The 21,024-nt window shown below is 36.4% G+C and overlaps 1 protein-coding gene and 1 non-coding gene across 2 annotated transcripts; one reads left to right on the top strand and one right to left on the bottom strand.

Annotated features, from left to right (window-relative positions):
* Positions 1-3,780: 3,780 nt before the first annotated feature.
* Positions 3,781-3,886, bottom strand: LOC144256310 (U6 spliceosomal RNA). Its single transcript, XR_013344082.1, has one exon. It is a non-coding gene; the product is annotated as a U6 spliceosomal RNA (small nuclear RNA).
* A 13,373-nt stretch (positions 3,887-17,259) lies between these two features.
* On the top strand, positions 17,260-18,219 carry LOC144255901 (olfactory receptor 1P1-like). The gene has a single exon (XM_077800980.1). The coding sequence runs from the start codon at positions 17,266-17,268 to the stop codon at positions 18,217-18,219; it is 954 nt and encodes a 317-aa protein (XP_077657106.1). The 5' UTR covers positions 17,260-17,265.
* The last annotated feature ends 2,805 nt before the right edge of the window (positions 18,220-21,024 follow it).

The raw sequence follows: 21,024 nt of genomic DNA, 5'->3' as shown, positions 1-21,024 counted from the left end.
ACAAATTTTAGTAATTTGAATTTTCTCCTTTTTCTTCATTAGCTTGGCTAAGGGTTTATCAATTTTATTTTTTTGTTTTGTTTTGTTGATTTTTTAAATTTTATTTGTTTCAATTTCATTGATTTCAGCTCTGATTTTAATTATTTCCTGTATTGTACTGCTTGTGGTGTTGATTTGTTCTTTTTCTAGGGCTTTGAGATATAATGTTAGGTTATTTATTTGGCGACTTACTATTCTTTTAATGAATGAGCTCAATTCGATGAACTCTCCTCTTAGAACTGCCTTTATAATGTCCTAGAGATTTTGATATGTTGTATTGCTTATTTTTTAATTTCATCCCTGATTTCCTGTGCTATCCATTGATCATTCAATAGCATATCATGTAGTCTCTAGATATGAGAGTAGCTTCTATTTTTTATTTTATTGTTTATTTCTAATTTATTTCCATTATGATATGACAGAATGCAAGGTGTTATCTCTCCTTCTTCTTTTTTTTGATAAGAGTTACCTAATATCATGGTCTATTTTAGAGAAGGATCTATATGCTGCTGAGAAGAAAGTATATTCAGTCATTGATGGAAGAAATATTTATATATGTCTGTTAAGTCTAAATTATTAATTGTAGTTTTTTAGTTCTATAGCTTTTTTATTTAGTTTTTATTTGGAAGATCTATCCAGTGGTGAAAGAACTGTGTTAAAGTCACCCCAGTATTATTTAATGTGATCTATTTGATTCTTGAAATTGAAAAGAATTTTTTTGATGTACATAAGTGCTCCATTGTTTGGGGCATAAATATTTATGATTGTTATGTCTTGTTGATGTATAATTTCCTTAAACAGTATGAAATGTCCTTCTTTGTCCCTGCTGAATAACTTTGGCTTGAAGTCCATTTTATCTGATATGTGCATAGAAACTCCTGCTTGTTATGAGATCCATGTATATGACATGTTTTTTTTTCCTATACTTTTATCTTCATTCTGTGGATGTCTTTGCCTATGAGGTGAATCTCATTTGTTGGGTCTTATTTTTAATCTGATCTGCCAGTCTATGTCTATGTCCTTTGATTGATGAGTTTAGGCCATTTTCATTCAATGTTATTATTGAGAAATGATTTTTTAAATATTTATTTTTTTAGTTGTAGTTGGAAACAATAACTATATTTTATTTATTTATATGTGGTGCTGAGGATTGAACTCAGAGCCTCGCATGTGCTAGGTGAGCACTCTACTGCTGAGCTACAACCCCAGCCTGAGAAATGATTTGTATTCCCTGTCATTTTGATTTATTTTTGGTTTTTAATTTGAAGTAGTTTCTCCTTTGGTTGACTATTCATCTAGGGTAGTTTCTTCCTTTGCTGTTTTTTTCCCTTTTATTTTTCCTTTCTTTTCATGAAAATTTTTATTGAGTATGTTTTATAGAACAGACTTTCTATTTGAGAATTCTTTTAACTTTTGTTTATCATTCAGTTTTTATTTCATTATAATTTCTGAAGCTTCATTATACAAAATACATGTATGAAGATGTGAATTTGGTGTCAACATACCTTATATATAATCAGAGATGATAAATTATGGTATAATGGTATATTAAGAATTGTAATGCAAAAATAAATAAATTAATTAATTTTTAAAAAGAAAATATGAAACATAATGGGAAATTATGAGCTAATATTTGAAGATAGCTTTGATGATGTGAAAATTCAACTTGTTTATATAAGCTAACTAGACTTACATGCTTGGACAGTTAGTTTCCCTATTGATGAGCTTATTGCTAAAAAACAAAATGGGACAAAGAATGATAATTTGATATTCTCTTGGTTGGTCTCAATGACCAGGAATTATTAGAGGACATTGACAATATATGAATTCTAGATAGGTGAGCAGGAGATTCAGGAGATTAGCTATCTGATTTAACAATATATGTGTGTGTTTTTTTAAGAGAGAGAGAAAGAGAGGGAAGTTTTTTAATATTTATTTTTTAGTTTTCGGCGGACACAACATCTTTGTATGCGGTGCTGAGGATCTAACCCGGGCCGCACGCATGCCAGGCGAGCGCGCTACCGCTTGAGCCACATCCCCAGCCCATGTGTGCATTTTTGGTGAGATTTATAGGCAACCTCTAACTAAGTACATAATATATCAAGGAGTGTGTAAGACAAAAATGGTGGATGATTAAAATTCACAAATAGTTTCTATTAATTCAGAACTGTGGTTTTCCAGTAGTGCAGGGTAAAGTTATTTTGTATTACACTTCAGATGACATGAACAAGCAAGTAAGTAGATGGGTCCCAGGCCTCAAATCTTGCCTCAAGCAGACCAGGTTGACTTTTATTCCTTTTACTTAAAATGTTACATAAATGTTTCTTTTAGGTTAAGGGTTTAGGTTGAAAAAACTTTGAAAATTCCTACATAAAAATTATATTTAAAATACTTCTAAACAATTCGTAAATGATCAAAATGTTTTATTTTTTAAAAAAGAAAACTATCGTTTATTCTTATCTAAAAAAATAATTTCTGAAGCTTAATTTTTCTGGGTATAGGATTCCTGACTGGCATTTATTGTCTTTCAGAACTTTTATATATTATTCCAAGACCTGATTGCTTTGGGGTTGTGGGTTGAGAAATCAACTGAGATCTGGATTAGTTTTCCTCTAAGCATGACCTGTCATTTTTCTCTGGCAACCTTTAACACTTTATCCTTATTTTGCATTTAGGTATTTTCATAATAATGTGCTTTGGTGTGGGTCTGTTATAATTTTGCATATTTGGTGTCCTGTAAGCCTCCTATATTTGATTTTCTATTTCATTATTTAGGTTTGGGAAATTTTCTGATATTATTTTATTGAAAAGATTGTGCTTTGATTTCTATCTCTGAGCACTTTTCTATTCCAATAAATCTTAAATTTGATCTTTTCATGTTATCCCATATTTCTGTTTATGATCTCTTAAAATCTTTTATGTCACCTTTATTTTCAGGATTGTAAATTTCATCTTCATTACCTGAAACTCTGTCTTTCAATTGTTCTAGTATGATGGTAATGCTTTCCATTGATTTTTTATTTGGTTTATTGATTTCTTCATTTTGAAAATGTATCCTTGCTTGTTTTTCAGAATATCTATTTATTGAAATGATCTTTTGCTTCCTGTATTTTTTCTCTGATTTCACTCCTTACATTGTCCTTTATCTCATGGATCAGTTTAAATATGTACATTCTTAACTCCTTATCTAACACTTATTTCTCTGTGGTTTTGATGGATTCTATTGGTTTTTTTTTCCGGGGGAGGGTATGATTTGTTCTCTTGGTTTTTCATGTTGTTTGTGTATCTACTCATCTAACAGTATGGATCTGAAGCAATAGAGTTTCTATCCTGTGGACTTATAGTGTCGCTGAGGTTTCCAGTAACTAACAGTTTAGGGTGAAACAAATAATAACAATCAATGCAAACAATAAACAGCATTAAACCAAATAGTTTCTGCTATGATGTTTACAATGTTAATTGTCATAATAAACAGGAACAATGTAATTAGTTATTGCACAATAAAACAATAAGTTTGCAAAAGAGTTTATAATTTCAAATGATGGACTGGGAGAGAAGACACATGATATAGGATGTGATGATTATGTGGGAGGAGGAGAGAAGATAGAACTAAAAAACTAGAGGAGGATTGAAAAAGAGAACAATAGAGATTTGCTGTTAGCAGAGGAAAAGACAGAAAGAGAATCAAGGGAAACAGATAAATGAGAGAAAAATATATATAAAGTGAAAATTTTAAAAATAAAAAATATGGAATGCTTCATGAATTTGCAAGACATCTTGTACAGTGGCCATGCTAATCTTCTCTGTATTGTTCCAATTTTAGTGTATTTGCTGCCAAAGTGAGCACTGGAAGAAATTTTTAATATGGTATTTGGAACAGAGTTAACTGGCATTTTACCACCTCTAAACCAACATCATAACATTACCCTTATGGAGTATTCACTTCCTGTTTTACTATATGTATATATGTATTTTACCACATCTTGTATCAGACTCTGCATGGTAGGTGTAAAATTCTTACAGGCTCTAAGTCTTTTTGCTTGCTTCTAAAAAGCCAGTACTTGGGGTATGTGAGTTGAAGTGCAGGAAGTTGGGTTCATTCAAGGGCCATCCCTGTGAAGATGGAGGGGCTGTCATCATTAAACATCCTCTTAGGGAACTCAGGTACTTGAAAGGGATTTCACAGGGAGGAAAGGAGGTGTGTGGGATGGTACAGGAAGGCTACCTACTGAATGGGGTCTTTGTCATCCAGGGGCTGTGTTTCTTTTATTTTCTTTCAGAATATCCCTGGGAGAACAATTAACTTTCATCTCATAGGCCATCTCTAGAATTCTTTAGATAGACACATTAATCCTTGCATGTTAAACAGTATTCCATTTATAACTATAGAACAGAATTAGAAGTCCTTGGCTCATACTTTGATATTATCTGAAGACCATCAACTGTCCCAGACTCTGAAAAACTAAAGGAAGGTTACTGATGAGGTGATCTCGGGACCAGTATTTATATCTTTTTCCTGCAATAGTTGAGTCCAACCATTAGCATATCATTCATTCAAAGATGATTTTTTTTTTTTACAATTTCCAACACTTGGCAAAAGTAAAAACAAAAAAAATAACTTTACAAGGTGTAAATTGTAAAGTAGAGCTAATCTCAAATAGGGTGACTTAAGACACATGTTCTTGCCATTGTCCCTATTACAAAGTGTTGGGGATTGAAGCCTGGGGTGCCCTACCACAGAGCCACAGCCTCCTATCTTATTTATTTTTTATGTTGAGAGAGGGTTTTGCTAAGTTGTCAGGATGGGCTCAAATTTTTGTCCTCCTGCCTCAGACTTCTAGGTTGCTGGTATTGTTACAGGTGCCACCATGCACAACTGATATTTTTGTATTTTATTGATGAGAATGACTTTTTCCCAGAAAAAATGTCAATGCCAAAGAATAACACATTATTTAAAAACAAATAGGAGTTAAAAGTGGCTTGAGATTTTTCCTGAAAATACCCATGCCAGAAGAAAATCTTACAACTCAACATTCTATACCCAGCCAGGTTATTTCTTATGTTTGCAAAATTAAATGAAAATACTGAAAATATTCTTAATAGCATTTTCTTGACATAGCTTTAAGCAATCTATATTTTACCTCTCAATAATTTAACAAAGACCATGTATTTGAAGACTGGGAGAATTTGAAACTTCTAGTGAAAGGTGAAGAAGAGTGGCTAGTGGCCAAAAGAAGATAAAGAGAAGAACGTATTAACAGAATGAAAATGCCCATAAAAGAAGGGTCCAAAGCCCTCTTGATGTGCCCCATCATGTAACCTGTCATTTCAGATGCCTTCAATGGAAGGGTGCAGAAGACTAAAGTTCACATTCCTGGCAGCAGCGTGAGCTGTGCATTAGCTGCCTGCTTTAGAGAAAGACTGTTGTTGGAAATGCTGTGTTTATCTTGATTTTTCTTTCATTTTCACCTGAGATGAAAGATTATCCCACAGATGCTGTTTTGATCATTACAAAATGTATGGTAGCATCAAAACATCACACAGTCCCCCACAAATATATACAACAATCATGTGTCATTTAAAAACAAATCTAACAAATAAAGACAGTTACATTCCATAGGACATAAATGTAATCTTTGAAATCCAAGTACCTTGAAAAAAATTTTTTTCCAAGATGATTATCTGACAACTGAACAGGATGCTTACAGCTGAAAACTGTCACTTAGGTCTTTATCCTAGACAGGGAGTAAAATGGAGTATTTTGTTTAATTGTTTAATTTGACATTTGAAAACAGTGCATCAAATGAACCACACTTAAAAGCTGATTTCCAGCTCAGAAATCTGTCTTCCCTCTGTAGCTACAAAACCCAATATTTTTATTTACAATTTCCCTTTTGTTAATAGTGCCTGTTTCTTTGAAGGAAGATTCCGGGTTATAGGGGTGAGGGTTTAAAGTTGCAGCCCCATTCCAGTGCTCAATCCTCCAGGTGCCATGCTTAGGTAAGGGCACTGGTGGGGAGGAAGTGAGACTGTGCAATGAGGAGTGGGACATCTGGGCACTGGCATTCAGTGCTGACTATCATTTTGTTGACATCACTCCAGAATTGCCTTGTAAGGATTTTGTCTGCTGTTTTCTTATACTGAGGTTCAGGGTGTGCACATTTTGCCAGGAATACCACAGAAATGATATTTTGTTCTTCTCAGTGCATCGATTCAGAAGCCCCATGATTTGTTCTAATACAGGCATGTTGACTCTTAAAATTACTTAAAATAGGTGATATATACACAGAAGTGTGTCCTGAGCAGACACTAATTTTCCTTTGTCATAAATAAATATCCTGCAGCAACTATTACTGTGATGTTTGCTCAGTATTGCTTTTTTTTTTATCCTAATGCCATCCTGGCTTCAAAATTTATAAGTTGAAATTCTATCCCTAGGAAGAACTTTTCTTTCTTGTTGCTTTGCTTATTTATTTATTTATTCATTCATTTGCCCATTCATTCATTAATCTATTTATGTCAGTATGATATACTTACTTTTATTTCATTATTTTGGTTATAATTAATTCCATAATTTATTTTGTTACTCCATTGTCCCAAACTTGACCAACAAAAACCCCTGAATTTGGCTTCTCTGTCTCTTGGCATATTTCCATTGAGCCTTGTGTCTCACTCTTGGTCCCCTCCCCATGCCCAACCATGATTAGGATGACCTTCTTATAAACACTGTGATAAAAAAAAATCCATGCTGAAATGATAATGAAAATGACTTCATATATTTTTTGCTATCTGAGTAGTTATTCCCTTTCCACAAGAATTCCACACGATGAAATACTAACAGAGCACATTTCTGACTTCATTTAAAGAAAATAATTTCAAATGTTGTGGGCCAAAGGATATTTTTTTCTTTTTTAATGGATGGAACGGGCCCTTTAGTTCAGTACAAGAAACATACTTCTACCTGTTATTTATTTGTATTTTTATTGGAGGAAGCCCAATGCCACTGGACCTTATCTTTCCCCCTTCTAAGAAATTGCTCCTGAGGGAATGTGTGGGGCATGGGACAATTATGAAGCTCCAGCCTCCCAGAGGACACTAGAGAGCTCACACTGATTCTACCTGGGTTGTAAATAGATGGATAAGTCCTCTCATAGTCCAGGACTGAGACTCTGGCTGTTTCAGAGGTCCTGATGTTGATGAAAGGAATACCCACCCCCATCTGCAGTCCAGCTGCAGTTGGGGTGCAGGAAAGTCCCACTGCACCAGAGGGGGCAAGCAAGCTTGTTATCATACTCTTTGTTCCAGACAGAGACAGTCTCAGAGTGCTGACAGCTTTTTCATGTTAAGTCCCTGACTTAGAGGACTGAAGAGGAGGCACCAGGTCATTGTAATTGTGGCTGAGATGGGCACAGGCCGTGGGGTGAGGCTCACAACTAGGGTGGGACATGAGAGGGCCCCTGTTCACCACAGCAAAGCTAGTGTGTCCTAGGTCTTGTGAGGATTGTGTAAATAAAGCTTGCTCTTCATCTCTAGCAAGCCCAAGTCAAATAGAGAAGACAAGATTTCATCATTTGATAATGAAAGTACAATGAAGTCTTGACAATTGCACAGTTTGGCAGGAAAATTTGATGTAAGCTTGAAAGTCTTTCCAGCCAAAAGACAAGAGATGCTCCAGGCAGTCTTGGAGTGAGCAGATTTTTGGGTGAGGGGGGTACAGAAAAAAATGATGGGTGAGAGCAGATGGAGGAGGATCCCCCCAGGCTGGTGTGGCCTGGGAAGTATTTTCAAACAAGCCAACCCCAGGTGCTGGAGGACCAACTGGTGAAGTCTTTGGATTTCCTACTCTCATCCCAGAAGAAACACTTAGAAAGGTGGGTGCTCCAGGAAAGGGGACCTGTACTTTGGCTGAGAAGCTCCTTCCTATGGGACTGATCCTATCCATTAGGTATGGGAGGGAGCAGAGAATGTCTATTATAATCTCTTACTCTGCTGTAAGTGCTTTAAGGCAAGCCTATTGTTGGTTCATTGGACCTGATTGCAGACAGGACAGTTTAAAAAAAAAAATCTTTTTTGTGGGGCTGGGAATTGAACCCAGGGCCTTGTGCATGTGGGGCAAGCACTCTACTAACTGAGCTATATCTCCAGCCCAACAGGGCAGCGTTTTAAACTTCTTGGAATTCAGAGGTAGTGGACAGCACCTCTCTAGAAACCTCCACACAAACTCAGGGAAAGCATCTTTCCTTTCACTTCCACGTGCCTCCCTCTGAACACAGAATGGAGGAGCTGAGTGATGCGTGTCCAGTGTTCATGTATTCGATTACTTGTGGCATCCTATGTATCTTGAAGATCTCTTTTGTGCCAGGCATTACCTTAAGCACTGGGGAATCACTGTGGTGAATGAGACACACAGGGACATGACTTAAGAAGCTTGCATCTGATGGTGAAGCTGGACTTACCAATTACAGTGGTGATATTGTGATAAATTATAGTGGTGTTAAAAATAGGGGCAGGAAAGATGTATGTCAGGATAGCCAGCAAGTGCAGAAAGCCCATGAGCCTCCTTTGAGATGTTTATGTTGTGACCTGATGCTTCCCAACGTGCTCTACCTGTCATATCTTGTTTAAGTTTCATTTTGTAGCAAGAAGTCATTTATTGTCTCCACTTACAGGTGAGGAAATTGATGTTCAGAGATCTTGCATAATTCACACAGCTTTTTAGTGGTAGAATCAAGATTCAAACCCTATTTCTTCTTGATACAAAATGAAGGGTAAACAAGATAAGAAGGTAGAGCACTTTGGGAATCATCTGGACAGTAAACTCTCAATACATGCGGTTTAGTATTTGATGACTGTTTATCTTTGAAATTTAAAAAAATCTCAGGATGTGTAAATGTATAAATCTTTTTATCCTTCAAAAATTATGTGCAAAGTTCATAGAACCATTTAGGTTTACAAATGTGTGACCCTTCCATTTAGTAAAAATTGTTTCTGGTTCTAATATTTTACTTCCTTTGGGGTTTTGAAATTCTAGAGTGAATCTTGGATCTCTATTCCCTTTAACTATGATTTATTTTCTCATTATTTCAATTTCTTTGTCTTCTTCATTTGAATTGTTGGGAGGAGTCTTACATTTGTATTTTACAAAGCAGATAGTCCTTTCTGGAGTATCCATACAGATATCATCTGTACCTGGTACAAGTTTTCAAAATTCACATATTTATGCCAAGATATTTTAAAGTAAATTATAATTATTGTGGCTTTAGTCCCCTAAATATTTATCCTGCATCTTAATAAACAAAGAAAAAATGAGAGAAAAACCCTCAGTCCTTTATACCCCAAATAACATTTTTATAACAATCTAATTAATAACTCTTTATTATTGTCTATCACTAGTCCATTTTCAACTTTTTCCAGTTATCCCCCAAATTATCCTTTCAAGTTGGTTTGTCAAAATAGGAGTCCTATCCAGGACTATGCATTGTGGCTCATTGTTAAAATTCCCACTGTAGTTTTTTTAGTCTATGACAGTTCATTTTTCATAGCAGTGACTGCATGAAGAGATAGACCCTATCTCCTCTTTCTCCTAATCAAGTTCACTCACTGCAGCATTAGCATCACTTGGAACTTATTTTCTCAAATTTTCAGGTCCCAGCCCAGGCCATTCAACACAAAGCCGTGTTGACTCCTGTGCCCATGGTGACATGGGCTGTTGGATCCTTCTGATCATTTCCTCCTGGTGGAAATAGCTTGTTCCTTGGGATCCTGTATTCTTATAACCAGAAGTTTATTTCTAGCAGTCTGATTACATTTAAGTTACATAATTTTGGCTAAAATACATCATATGATGTTGTGTGCCATGACTGACCAATGCTAAGAACTCCTACTGGACTTGAGGAATAACTGGATAAAACTCTGTTTCTTTCTGTGACCAGGTGATACTCAGTGTGATGTTAGTTTGATATCCTACAAATAACTGTTTCTATCAGCTGTTCATTGAATGGTGTTAGCATCATTTTATAATCTTTTTTAAAAAAATATTTATTTTTTAGCTTTAGGTGGACACAATATCTTTATTTTAATTTTTATGTGGTGCTGAGGATTGAACCCAGAGCTTCATGCCTGCTAGGCGAGTGCTCTACCACTGAGCCACAACCCTAGCCCCTATTTTATAATCTTATATATGTTTCTTGAACTGATACTTTAATTAGAGTTTGAGAGTTTTCTCTCATATGTCTTGAATACCTGTTTTGAAGTTTTTCCACCTAGGTATTTTGCCACCCCTCTCCCTTTTGGTCTTATTTGATATGAGTTCTTCTCTTTCATCACATGGCATGCACCATCACACCTGGCCAGACTATATTTTGTCAGCAATTGTCTTCTTTTTTACCTGAAAGAGGATTATACACCCCAAATCTTTGACTGAATGTGATGTGTGCCCTTTCCAGGCAAACTCTTTAAAAAGTTATTGTGTTTCTATTAAGTTGTCTTGCTTTTTTCTTCTTTTACCGAAGAAAGGCATCCCAAAGAAGGGCTGATTCTTCAGCATGGATACCTGAATGAAGAGGGCACGTGGAACAGTTAATCGAGGTACACACAACTTCAGTTCATATGTAATGTAAATGAGCAAACAAATCCTTCTCTTTTTAAGCTCCTGAAATTTCTGAGTATTTTCTATCACAGTTTTAATAAGAGAAAAATGATAAATACAATCATTTATTTTCCATTGTGGAATGTAGTTGGCTTAGATTTTCTATCCATTCCAGGGTTATTTTTGATGTATTGGCTTTTTCATAATTTTATTTCATCTAGTATTATACATTTATTTGCATGGAATTAAGCAAAGAAGTCTTATGATTTTAAAAAACATTAACATCTCCCTGATATTTCTCCATTCCTCCCCCACCCTGTCCTCTTCTTCCTCTTCCCCCTTTTCCACCTCCTCTTCTTCTTTTGAGATGCAGACAGAGGTTTATTTAGGAAAGTAGAGACACATTCAAAGAACCAGGGAGGGAGAAGAGGAGGGAAAGAGCAAGGACTGGGGATCTAGGTAGAGCAAATTATATTCCATGCATGTAGGATTATGTCAAAATGAACCTGGCTATTATGTATAACTAAAATGCACTAATAAAAGCATTTTGAAGATTTTAAATGTTCTCACCATGGAGAAATGATAAATATTTGCAGTGATGGATATGTTAATTTAACTGTTAAATTTTTATCTGAAAATTTTTTCTTAAAATAAATCAATAAAAGAGAGAAACCAATTGTTAATCAAAGGGAGAGAGAACTCAAGTACACAAAATAAGAAATGATGTGGGGGGAGCACTGTTTCTCCCTCTGAAGATGGCCCATATTCTACCTTGAATGTGCCTCTACTTTCCTAAATAAACCTCTGTCTGCATCGCAAAACAAGAAGAAGAGGAGGAGGAAAAGGGGGAAGAGGAAGAGGAGGGCGGGTGGGGGGGAGGAAATGGAGGGAGCTATTAATGTTTTTTTTTTAAATCATAAGACTTCTTTGCTTAATTCCATGCAAATAAATGTTCCCCTTCCTCTATTCTATGGGTCTTTCTGCTATTTATTTATTGTTTTTTTAATTGGTGCTTTATAGACATACTTAAGGTGAAATTCCCCATGGTCTATTAATGCACATAGCATAATTTGGTCAATTTCAATGCACAGTTTCTCTCTTTTCATGTCCCTTCTCCCTCCCCCTTACCAAATCCCCTCTTTTAGCTATTGTGAAATATGTAGGACATTAGTAGCTATAGATCCCTAGAGTTTATTCCTCCTACCTAACTGTAACTTTCATTCTGTGATGTATACACATATGGAAACGTCACATCATACCCCATAAATATGTACAATTATTATTTGTCACTTAAGAATAAATGAAACTTAAAGAATTAATGATGTAATAAAACCTAACAGTTTTATTGAGTTTTAACCCCCATACCATACCCATGCGACACAATCCCCCCATACCAAGTAATGGCTTTTAGTGTATTTATGGAGTTGCAGAACAATCACCATAACTGAATGCAGAGACTTTTCATCATCCCAAAGAAATCCCTCACTCTTCAGCCATCTCCCTCACTTGCCCACCTTTCCCAGGCCCTGGCAATCAGTCTACTTTCTGTTTGTAGATTCACCTATTCTGGACACTCATGTCATACAGTATGGCCCTTTGTGACTGGCTTCTTTCACATGGTGTAATGTTTTCAAGGTCCACACATGATGTAACATGCATCATTCCTCTCTGTTGCCAAATATTATTCCATTGTATGGATAGGCCAGTTTTTTCAGCCATTCACCAGTTGTTGGGCATTTGGATTGTCTTCAATTTTGGTCTATTATGAATAATGGGGTTAATAACATTTGTGGCAAGTTTTTGTGTGAATGTACATTTTCATGTATCTTGGAGGGGGTCAAATTGCTGGGTCACAGGGTAACCCTACACTTAACCTTTGAGCCAAACTATTTTCCAAAAAGATCAAGCTATTTTGCAGTCCCATCAGCAGTGTATGAGGGATCCAATTTCTGCACATCCTTGTTAACACTTGTTATCTGGCTAGCCATCCTGGAGGGTGTGGAGTCGTACCTCACTATGGATATGTCTGGCTTTCCCCCCTTCTTTGTGTCTTTTTTGTTTGGTGTGAAACAATTTTATTTTATAATTGTCTACAAAACCCACAGCCACTATTTTCTTCATATGAAAACATTAGTTCAGGTACCCATAGAAGATGATTATATAGACTCACTTAAAGAAAAATGTGCCCCATTATATGGGATCAGAAAGCTTGGAAAAACTTGTGTTTGAACCAATTCCTTAAACATATCATTGTTAGTTGCCTTATTATTATTTAATTGTAATTGCTTTTTGTATAGTCTAGACTTAAATCCCTCATCAAATAAATGATTGGTGAAAATTTTCTCGCACATTCTATGAGCTATTTTCCCCCTTTATTCATAGTGTCCATTGAAGCACAAATGTTTTAAAATCAATGATGTGCACTTCATCCACTTTTTATTTTGTGATGTGTGCTTTTAGTGTTTTAGCTAAGAAACCATAGCCTTATTTAAGGTCATGAAGATCTATGCCTGTATTTTCTCCTATTACTTTCACAGTTTTAGTTCTTATGCTGAGGCCTTTGATCCATTTTTAATTAATTTTGTATATGATCTGAGGCAGGGGTTCAAATCTATTCTTTTGAAAGTGGATATCCAGTTATCCCAAAACCATTTGTTGGTGGGTGGCACTGGTGGTCCAGTGGTGAGCATAGCTGTCTTCCAAGATCATTTGTTGAAAAGACCTTAGAGTGGGTTTTCTTACTTTATTTTCTGATTTCAAATTCAATTTTGGCTTATTTTTCCCCTCACTGTTTTCCTTCAATTTATTTTTGTTGTCCTGTTTTGAATTAGATACTTAATTCATGTATTTTATTCTTTATATTTACCTATGTAAGCACTTAAGGCAGTGGGTTAATAATATAATATAGCTTCTGATATTTGGCATTATTATTGTTGTTATTGTTTTCTAAAATTTCTGCCATTCCTATCTTTAAAAATTATTTTATTTTGGGGGGCTGGGGTTGTGGGTCAGTGGTAGAGCGCTTGACTCACATGTGTGAGACATTTTGTTCGATTCTCAGCAATGCGTATAAATAAAGGAATAAAATAAAGGTCCATCAACAACTAAAAAAATATTTTAAAAATTTATTTTATTTTTAATTAGCACATAATTGTACAGATTTACTGGGTACCATGTGACAATTCAACACATGTAGAATTGTGCTGACCAGGGGCTAGGCAGAGTAGGGGTGGTGGTGAATGGAGGTAGGTTGGATAAGAGGAGGCAAAATACAGTTAAATAGGAGGAATAAGTTCCAGTATTCTATAGCACATAGGGTGACTGTAGTTGGCAACAATCTGTTATGCATTTATGAAAGTTAGATTTTTAAAATATCTGATTCTTTTGAATCCAAGAGTTATATAATAAAGGTATTTAAATACTTTTCCAGATTGAAAGGTCACTTTATTCTTTTTTTTATTAATTATGGTAATTAATTTTTATTTCATCAGAGATCATTAGTTGAATTATTGCTACTTTTTGGAATTTATTTGATTTTTTTCTATGTGACCTTTTTCTATATGTTCAATAGGCACTTGAAAGTAAAGTGTGTTCATTGCTGTGATTGAAGCAGAGATATGTACACCCATTCACACATTCATACTTTATTATTTTGTTTAGTATTCTTTAGCCTGACCTTTTAATCATTAATCTGACTTGGAACGATACAAGTTTACTTAAGTCTCTTTTTATTAATATGTTTCTATGTTTTCCTGTATTTTCTGTAGTTTCTACTTCAGGAAAATTTTGCTGTTTGACTTGGTGCTCAGATAGCATAGGTATTGTATTTTTAGTAATTGTGAATGTAATTACTGGTAAAAATTTCATTTTTACTAGGCAGCCTGCATATCATTTAATCCTTTTTGTCCTGAGTTCTGCCGTGCTTGATATGGGGATTATGTTCTTTTGTTTACATTAGCCACTATGCTTTTGTGTATCTTTTCATTCCAATCCATTCCAAATTACTTTATGAAAGAGAAAATACATTTCCTTCCAGGTGAGTCCTAAAAGGTTCGCCTAATAAACATAGCTAAGACACATTCTCCAACCTAGTTTTTTTTAGTAACAAAAGTTTTTTTTGAACACCATCTGATCCTTCTACTCCAGATCTCTCAGTTAGTTCCACACATGGGAGGGGAAGGGGGAAGGGGATTTTCTTGTATTGGCCCTGACATCTCTACCTGCCCAAATAATTTTATGGACTCCTTATAACTTCTAAGATTTCAGATTCTTTGCTTTCAATTCAGAACTTTTCCAGAGTTAGTTCAGTTAGTTCCCTTTCCCGCTTTATCTCAGTCAATTATCTCTCCAGCTTCCTGTGCTGGGCCTGTTCAGGGTTTCCTTCCTCTTGGCCTTTGTACAAGAGTTTGTTCATGGGGTGGCACATGCTTGTAATCCCAGTGACTTGGGAGGTTGAGGCAGGAAGATCACAAATTCAAAGCCAGCCTCAGCAATGTGTTAAGGTGTTAAGACCCTGTCTCTAAATAAAATACCGAATAGGACTGGGGATGTGGCCCAGTAGTTGAGTGCCCCTGAGCTCAATCTCCAGTACCCCCAATAAAAAGAAAGAAAGAAAGAAAAAAAGAATTTGTTTCACTATGCTGTCCACATCCTTCTGGTAAAACTCTCAACTACATTTCTGTCCCAGAAGCCTTCTGCCTTGTTCTGTTTATATAGCAAAGTGTGTGTGTGTGTGTGTGTGTGTGTGTGTGTGTGTGTGTGTGAGCGTGCATGCATGTAAAACCAATTTTGAGATTCTGGAGCTAGAGATTATGATTTCTTCTTCGCTGTTTCACTGACACCTTGGAGTGCCTAATGGGTCTTTATTAAATAGTTTGATTATTAAATACCGGTTTCTGGAAGGATGGGTAATAAGAAATTTTGTCTTCAGAATATTGACTTTGGATACGCTGGAACAGAACAGGTCCAACATGAGGTTTAAGAGTGGTTTGAATGGATAGGGAACTTTGAATCAAAAACATTTTTTTCTTATTTATTTATTCTAATTTATTATATGTGATGGCAGAATGCGATTCATTTCAGATCACACATATAGAGTACATTTTTTTCACATCATTGGTTGTTTACACAAAGTATTTTCACACCATTTGTGCCTTCATACATGTACTTAGGGTAATGATATCTAACTCATTTCACCATCATTTCTACCCTCTTGCTCCCTCTTTTCCGCTCCCTCCTCTTTCCCTATCTAAAGTTCCTCCATTCCTCCCATGCTCCCCCCCATCACCATTATGCATCTGCATCCTCATATCAAAGAAAACATTGGGCCTTTGGTTTTTTGGGATTGGCTTGCTTCACGTAACATTATGTTCTCCAACTTCATCCATTTACCTGCAGATGCCATGATTTTGTTCTCTTTGAATGCTGAGTAATGTTCCATTGTGTATATATACCAAATTTCCCTATCCATTCATCTACTGAAGGGCATCTGAGTTGGTTCCATAATTTAACTATAGTAAATTGTGCTGCTATAAACATTAATATGGCTGTGTGCCTGTAGAATGCTATTTTTAAGTCCTTTGGGTATAAACTGAGGAGTCATATAGCTGGGTCAAATAATGGTTCCAAACCAAGTTTTCCAAGGAATCTCCAAACTGCTTTCCAGATTGGCTGCACCAATTTGCAGTCCCACCAGGAGTGTATGAGTGTGCCTTTCCCCCCCATATCCTCGCCAACATTTATTGTTGTTTGTATTCTTGATAGTTGCCATTCTGGCTGGAGTGAGATGAAATCTTAGAGTAGTTTTGATTTGCATTTCTCTAATTGCTGGCAATGATGAACATTTTTTCATATATTTCTTGATTGATTGTATATCCTCTTCTGAGAAGTATCTATTCAGTTCCTTGGCCCATTTATTAATTGGGTTATTTGGGTTTTTTTGGTGTTAAGGTTTTTGAGTGCTTTATATATCCTAGAGATTAGTGCTCTATCTGATGTGCTTGTGGTAAAGATTTGCTTCCATTCTGTAGGCTCTCTATTCACCTCACTGATTGTTTCTTTTGCTGAGAAGCTTTTTAGTTTTAATACATCCCATTTATTGATTCTTGGTTTTGATTCTTTTGTTATAGCAATCTTATTTAGAAAGTTGGTGCCTAATTCGACATGATGGAGATAAGACATTAACACAGGCAGTTATGTCCATCCCATCAGATTGAAAATCCTTCCAGGTTTAGGATTGCCACTGTGTTATTTACCCAACACTACCAGGTCCAAAGGTGGTACTCTATATCTGTAGAATGAATCAATGAGTGGGTACTCTTTGTTTTTTGACTCTTCTGAGAGTACCACTAAAGAGAAAGTACAATCAAATAAAATTGGATCAGATAAAAATGTAGTGAAATCAACGTCAGGTATCTTAAATTGTGTCCCCCATACTTTCTAGCATAAGTATGTAGTAGGATTTAATAAAAATTTACTGTGTGCATAGTAGGTGGTCAATACATTGGCAAATACATTATTATTTTTCCTTCTTCACTAGAGTTCGGAGGATGGCATGCTCACCAAGGATCTGAAGTGAAATATTTTTACAGAGCTTTAATGGAGCTTATTCAAGACCTTTCTCTCTGACCTCTGGGATCATGGCAGGAGGGAATCAGACCAACAGCTTTGAGTTCACCCTCTGGGGACTCTCTGAGCGGCCGGAGCAGCAGCGCATCCTCTTCCTGCTGTTCCTGTGGATGTACGTGATCACCGTGGCGGGAAACCTGCTCATTGTCTTGGCCATTGGTGCTGACACACGTCTCCACACCCCCATGTACTTCTTCCTCGCCAGCCTCTCATGTGCAGACATCCTGTTCACCTCCACCACTGTGCCTAAAGCCCTGGTGAACATCCACACCCAAAGGAGGTCCATCTCCTATGCAGGATGCCTGACCCAGCTCTACTTCTTCTTGACTTTTGGGGACATGGACATCTTTCTCCTGGCCACAATGGCCTATGACCGCTTTGTGGCTATTTGCCACCCTCTCCACTATGCAGTGATCATGAGCTTCCAGCGCTGCATGTTCATGGTGACTGCCTGCTGGACCCTCACAAACTTTGTGGCTATGACCCACACTTTCCTCATATTCCGGCTCTCCTTCTGCTCTAAGAAGACTATTCCTGACTTCTTCTGTGACCTGGGACCCCTAATGAAGGTCTCTTGCTCTGATACCCATGTCAATGAACTTGTACTTCTCTTCTTGGGGGGTGCAGTTATTTTGATCCCCTTTTTGCTCATCCTGGTCTCTTATATCCGGATTGTGTCAGCTATCCTTAGAGTTCCCTCTGCCCGGGGAAGGCTCAAGGCTTTCTCTACCTGTGGCTCACACCTCTCTGTGGTCACCTTGTTCTTTGGGACAGTGATCAGGGCTTATTTGTGCCCCTCATCCTCTTCTTCTAATTCTGTGGTGGAGGACACAGCAGCTGCAGTCATGTACACAGTAGTGACTCCCCTGCTGAACCCCTTCATTTATAGCCTGCGGAACAAGGACATGAAGGGGGCTCTGGTCAGACTTCTCAGGGGCAAAGTCTCCTTCTTGAGGGGCCAGTGACTTCTGCAGGGAAACTGAAGGTGTTCCTCTATACCCTCCGTGGAGTGCCCTCCAGAAGTTTCTACCTCAGGAGTCTCATTACTGAGTCCCTCATGGACCTTCTCAATGTTCCCCTCCCTTATTTCCCTCTGTGAGTTTGATATTGTGGGAAATCAAGATTTGGATTTGTACTTTAAAGTTCATCTTCTATGAGTTGCTTATTTACTCATTTATTTTATAGTTATGTACCACAGAATGATATTTCAGTCAATAACAGACTGTGTGCATGACATTGGCCCCATAAGATTATAATGGAGCTGAAAAATCCTCATTACCTAGAGTCCTTGTGTCCTAACACCAGAGCACAGTGCGTTCCTAGTGCACTGTCAACTGTATAAGAGCATAGCATACTTAATAGTGACAATGAAAGACTAGGATACCTTTAATATATTTACTATATAATAATTTTCTCATTTATTTTTACAGTGTACTCCTTCTACTTAAAAAAAAAAGTATACTATAAAACTGTATGTTGTGTTTTGCGGGTGGCAGTCTTACCTGTCTTGCTTACTGAGTCTCTTGACTGTATTAAGGGGCCTGTTGAAGCTGGGTGCAGTGGCATATGCCTGTAATCTCAGCAACTCAGAGGGCAACCTCTGTTCCAACCAATAGGGGTGAGGCAATCAGTGGTAGTGCCATGGTTCAGGGGTCAAGCAATGCTTTCAGAAAGAAGGAGACAGTCTGGGGAGAAGTACAAGGTTGCAATCTAATGTCTTCTGTCAATACAATCCATGTCTTCTGTCATTCACATCCATTTGTAGTTTTCCATTTTATCCAGATTTCACCCCATGATATGGGGCCTCTATTTGTTATTGTTGTTGTTAAAATGAATTTAGCCTCAGTCCTTTCCAAATAGGGTGGGAATACATCCATAATTAAAAATTCCCTTCAAGGTGTTGACCAGTTATGAGTTGGAAAGATTTGAGTAGAAATATAGTGAAAGAAGATACAGTCTCCAATACTATAGTTGTTTCAAGGATACAATTGAAGGTTGTCTCCACTCTTCATAACCCACTCTAAATTTCCCTTACCTAGGCTGTCACTTTGGCAAATCTGGTATAATGTCTTTGGTCTTCATCCATATAGGTGTGAGTTCTTAGTTATCCTGTTCTTTTTGTATTATAATACTAAAGTTTCTCATATTTATTACTATTCATGAAAGTACTAAGAGATATCCAAGTGAATGTCCCAAGTTTAAGACATATTACTTTCTGTCCTAATTGTATAGTAGCAACCACAAATCTTCGTGAAAATCAATATCAACTATCCTGGCTAGAAAAGTAACACGTAATGTCTATCTTTTCCTGTAGGTCTACTTCCTGAGAAAGAAAAAATGGTCAGAGGGTAATCACATTTTCTATTTTAATGAATTCCTTAAAGGGAGGCAATGTTTATATATTTTGTTTGAACTGCTAAAATGATGAAAACATTAGAATGTGATAAGTTTTTATATAATATAAATGCCCGAAGAAACCACTTAAGCTATACAAAATGGTATACTCAAAACCACTAAAGATAAATCAAACATTTGAGTAACTCACAAGAAGATAAGAAAAAGAAATCAGAAAAGAAAAACAGAGAAGACAAATACAAACAGAAAATAAATTGGCAAATGTTAAGTCTGGACATTCTAACAATGGAATTTAACTATGTTAAATATAAATGTTGTAAATACACAAATTAAATGACAAAGATTGACAGAGGAGGTTTGAAATGAACATCATGTGTATGCTGTCCACAAGAAGCTCTCTTCAAATATTAAAATGTAACATCTTAGGCAGGTGTAAAGTAATAAGATTGAAAAAGACATGCAAATGTCAATGAAAAGAAAGAGAAGTGGATATATCGATTTCATATAAGGTAGTTTTTTAGAACAAAGAAAATCACCAGAGACAGAGAGGGATATTTCATAATAATAAAAAAGTCAATCCATTAAAGAGACATAGCAATCTGAAATGTGTCCTTATTCAACTGGGAAGCAAAATATGTGGGGAAAAAACTGACAGTACTGAAAAGATACACAGACAAATTCACAATTGTAGTTTGAGAATTCGAGATCCCCCTTTCAACAATTGATTGAACTACTAGTCAACAATGAGCAACAGGATATATTTGAATTTATTGACTACTCCTTTTGAAAATAGCAGAACAAGCATTACTCTCAAGTGCCACAGAACATACACCAATATAGACCATATCCTGGGTATAAAACAAGCCTCAACAAATTTAACATAATTGAAATCATATAGAACACCTCTCTGAACACAATGAAATCCAACTAGAAACCAATAACACAAAGATAAGAGGAAAATTTCCAGGCACTTGAAAGCCAAATATCACACTCCTAATTAATCCATAAAGAAGTTACAAGTGTAATAAAACCGCATTGAACTGAATTAAAAGGAAAAGACAACATAACCAAAATTTGTGGGACATAACTAAAATGGTGATGAGAGGAAAATTCATGGCACTAAATAAATTCATTAGAGAAGAAGAAAGTCTTAATTTGTAATTTCTAGTTTTTCACCATTTTCAACAAGCTGAAATTCTTATACATTTTTCTTCAGGCACATGAATGTAGGTTTTCCAGTGTGCATAGCTAAAAATAGATTGTCTGGAGGAAGACCATATGCACCTCACCTCTCTTACTAATGGATGCTGTTGGTGCCTTCCACTGGCTGGTTCACCCATCTCCACTTCCCCCACCCCAGCTGTTGTGATTGTTGGCTACTAATGGCTCATAATTTCTCCTTTTGGTCAGAGAGG

This window comes from Urocitellus parryii, chromosome 7, assembly GCF_045843805.1.
Source record: "Urocitellus parryii isolate mUroPar1 chromosome 7, mUroPar1.hap1, whole genome shotgun sequence".
Lineage (NCBI taxonomy): Eukaryota > Metazoa > Chordata > Mammalia > Rodentia > Sciuridae > Urocitellus > Urocitellus parryii.
This window is presented reverse-complemented; position numbering and strand designations above follow the sequence as displayed.

Bases quoted from the DNA above. Each gene is read 5' to 3' on its own strand.
- LOC144255901 (XM_077800980.1), top strand. From the start codon at position 17,266: ATGGCAGGAGGGAATCAGACCAACAGCTTTGAGTTCACCCTCTGGGGA.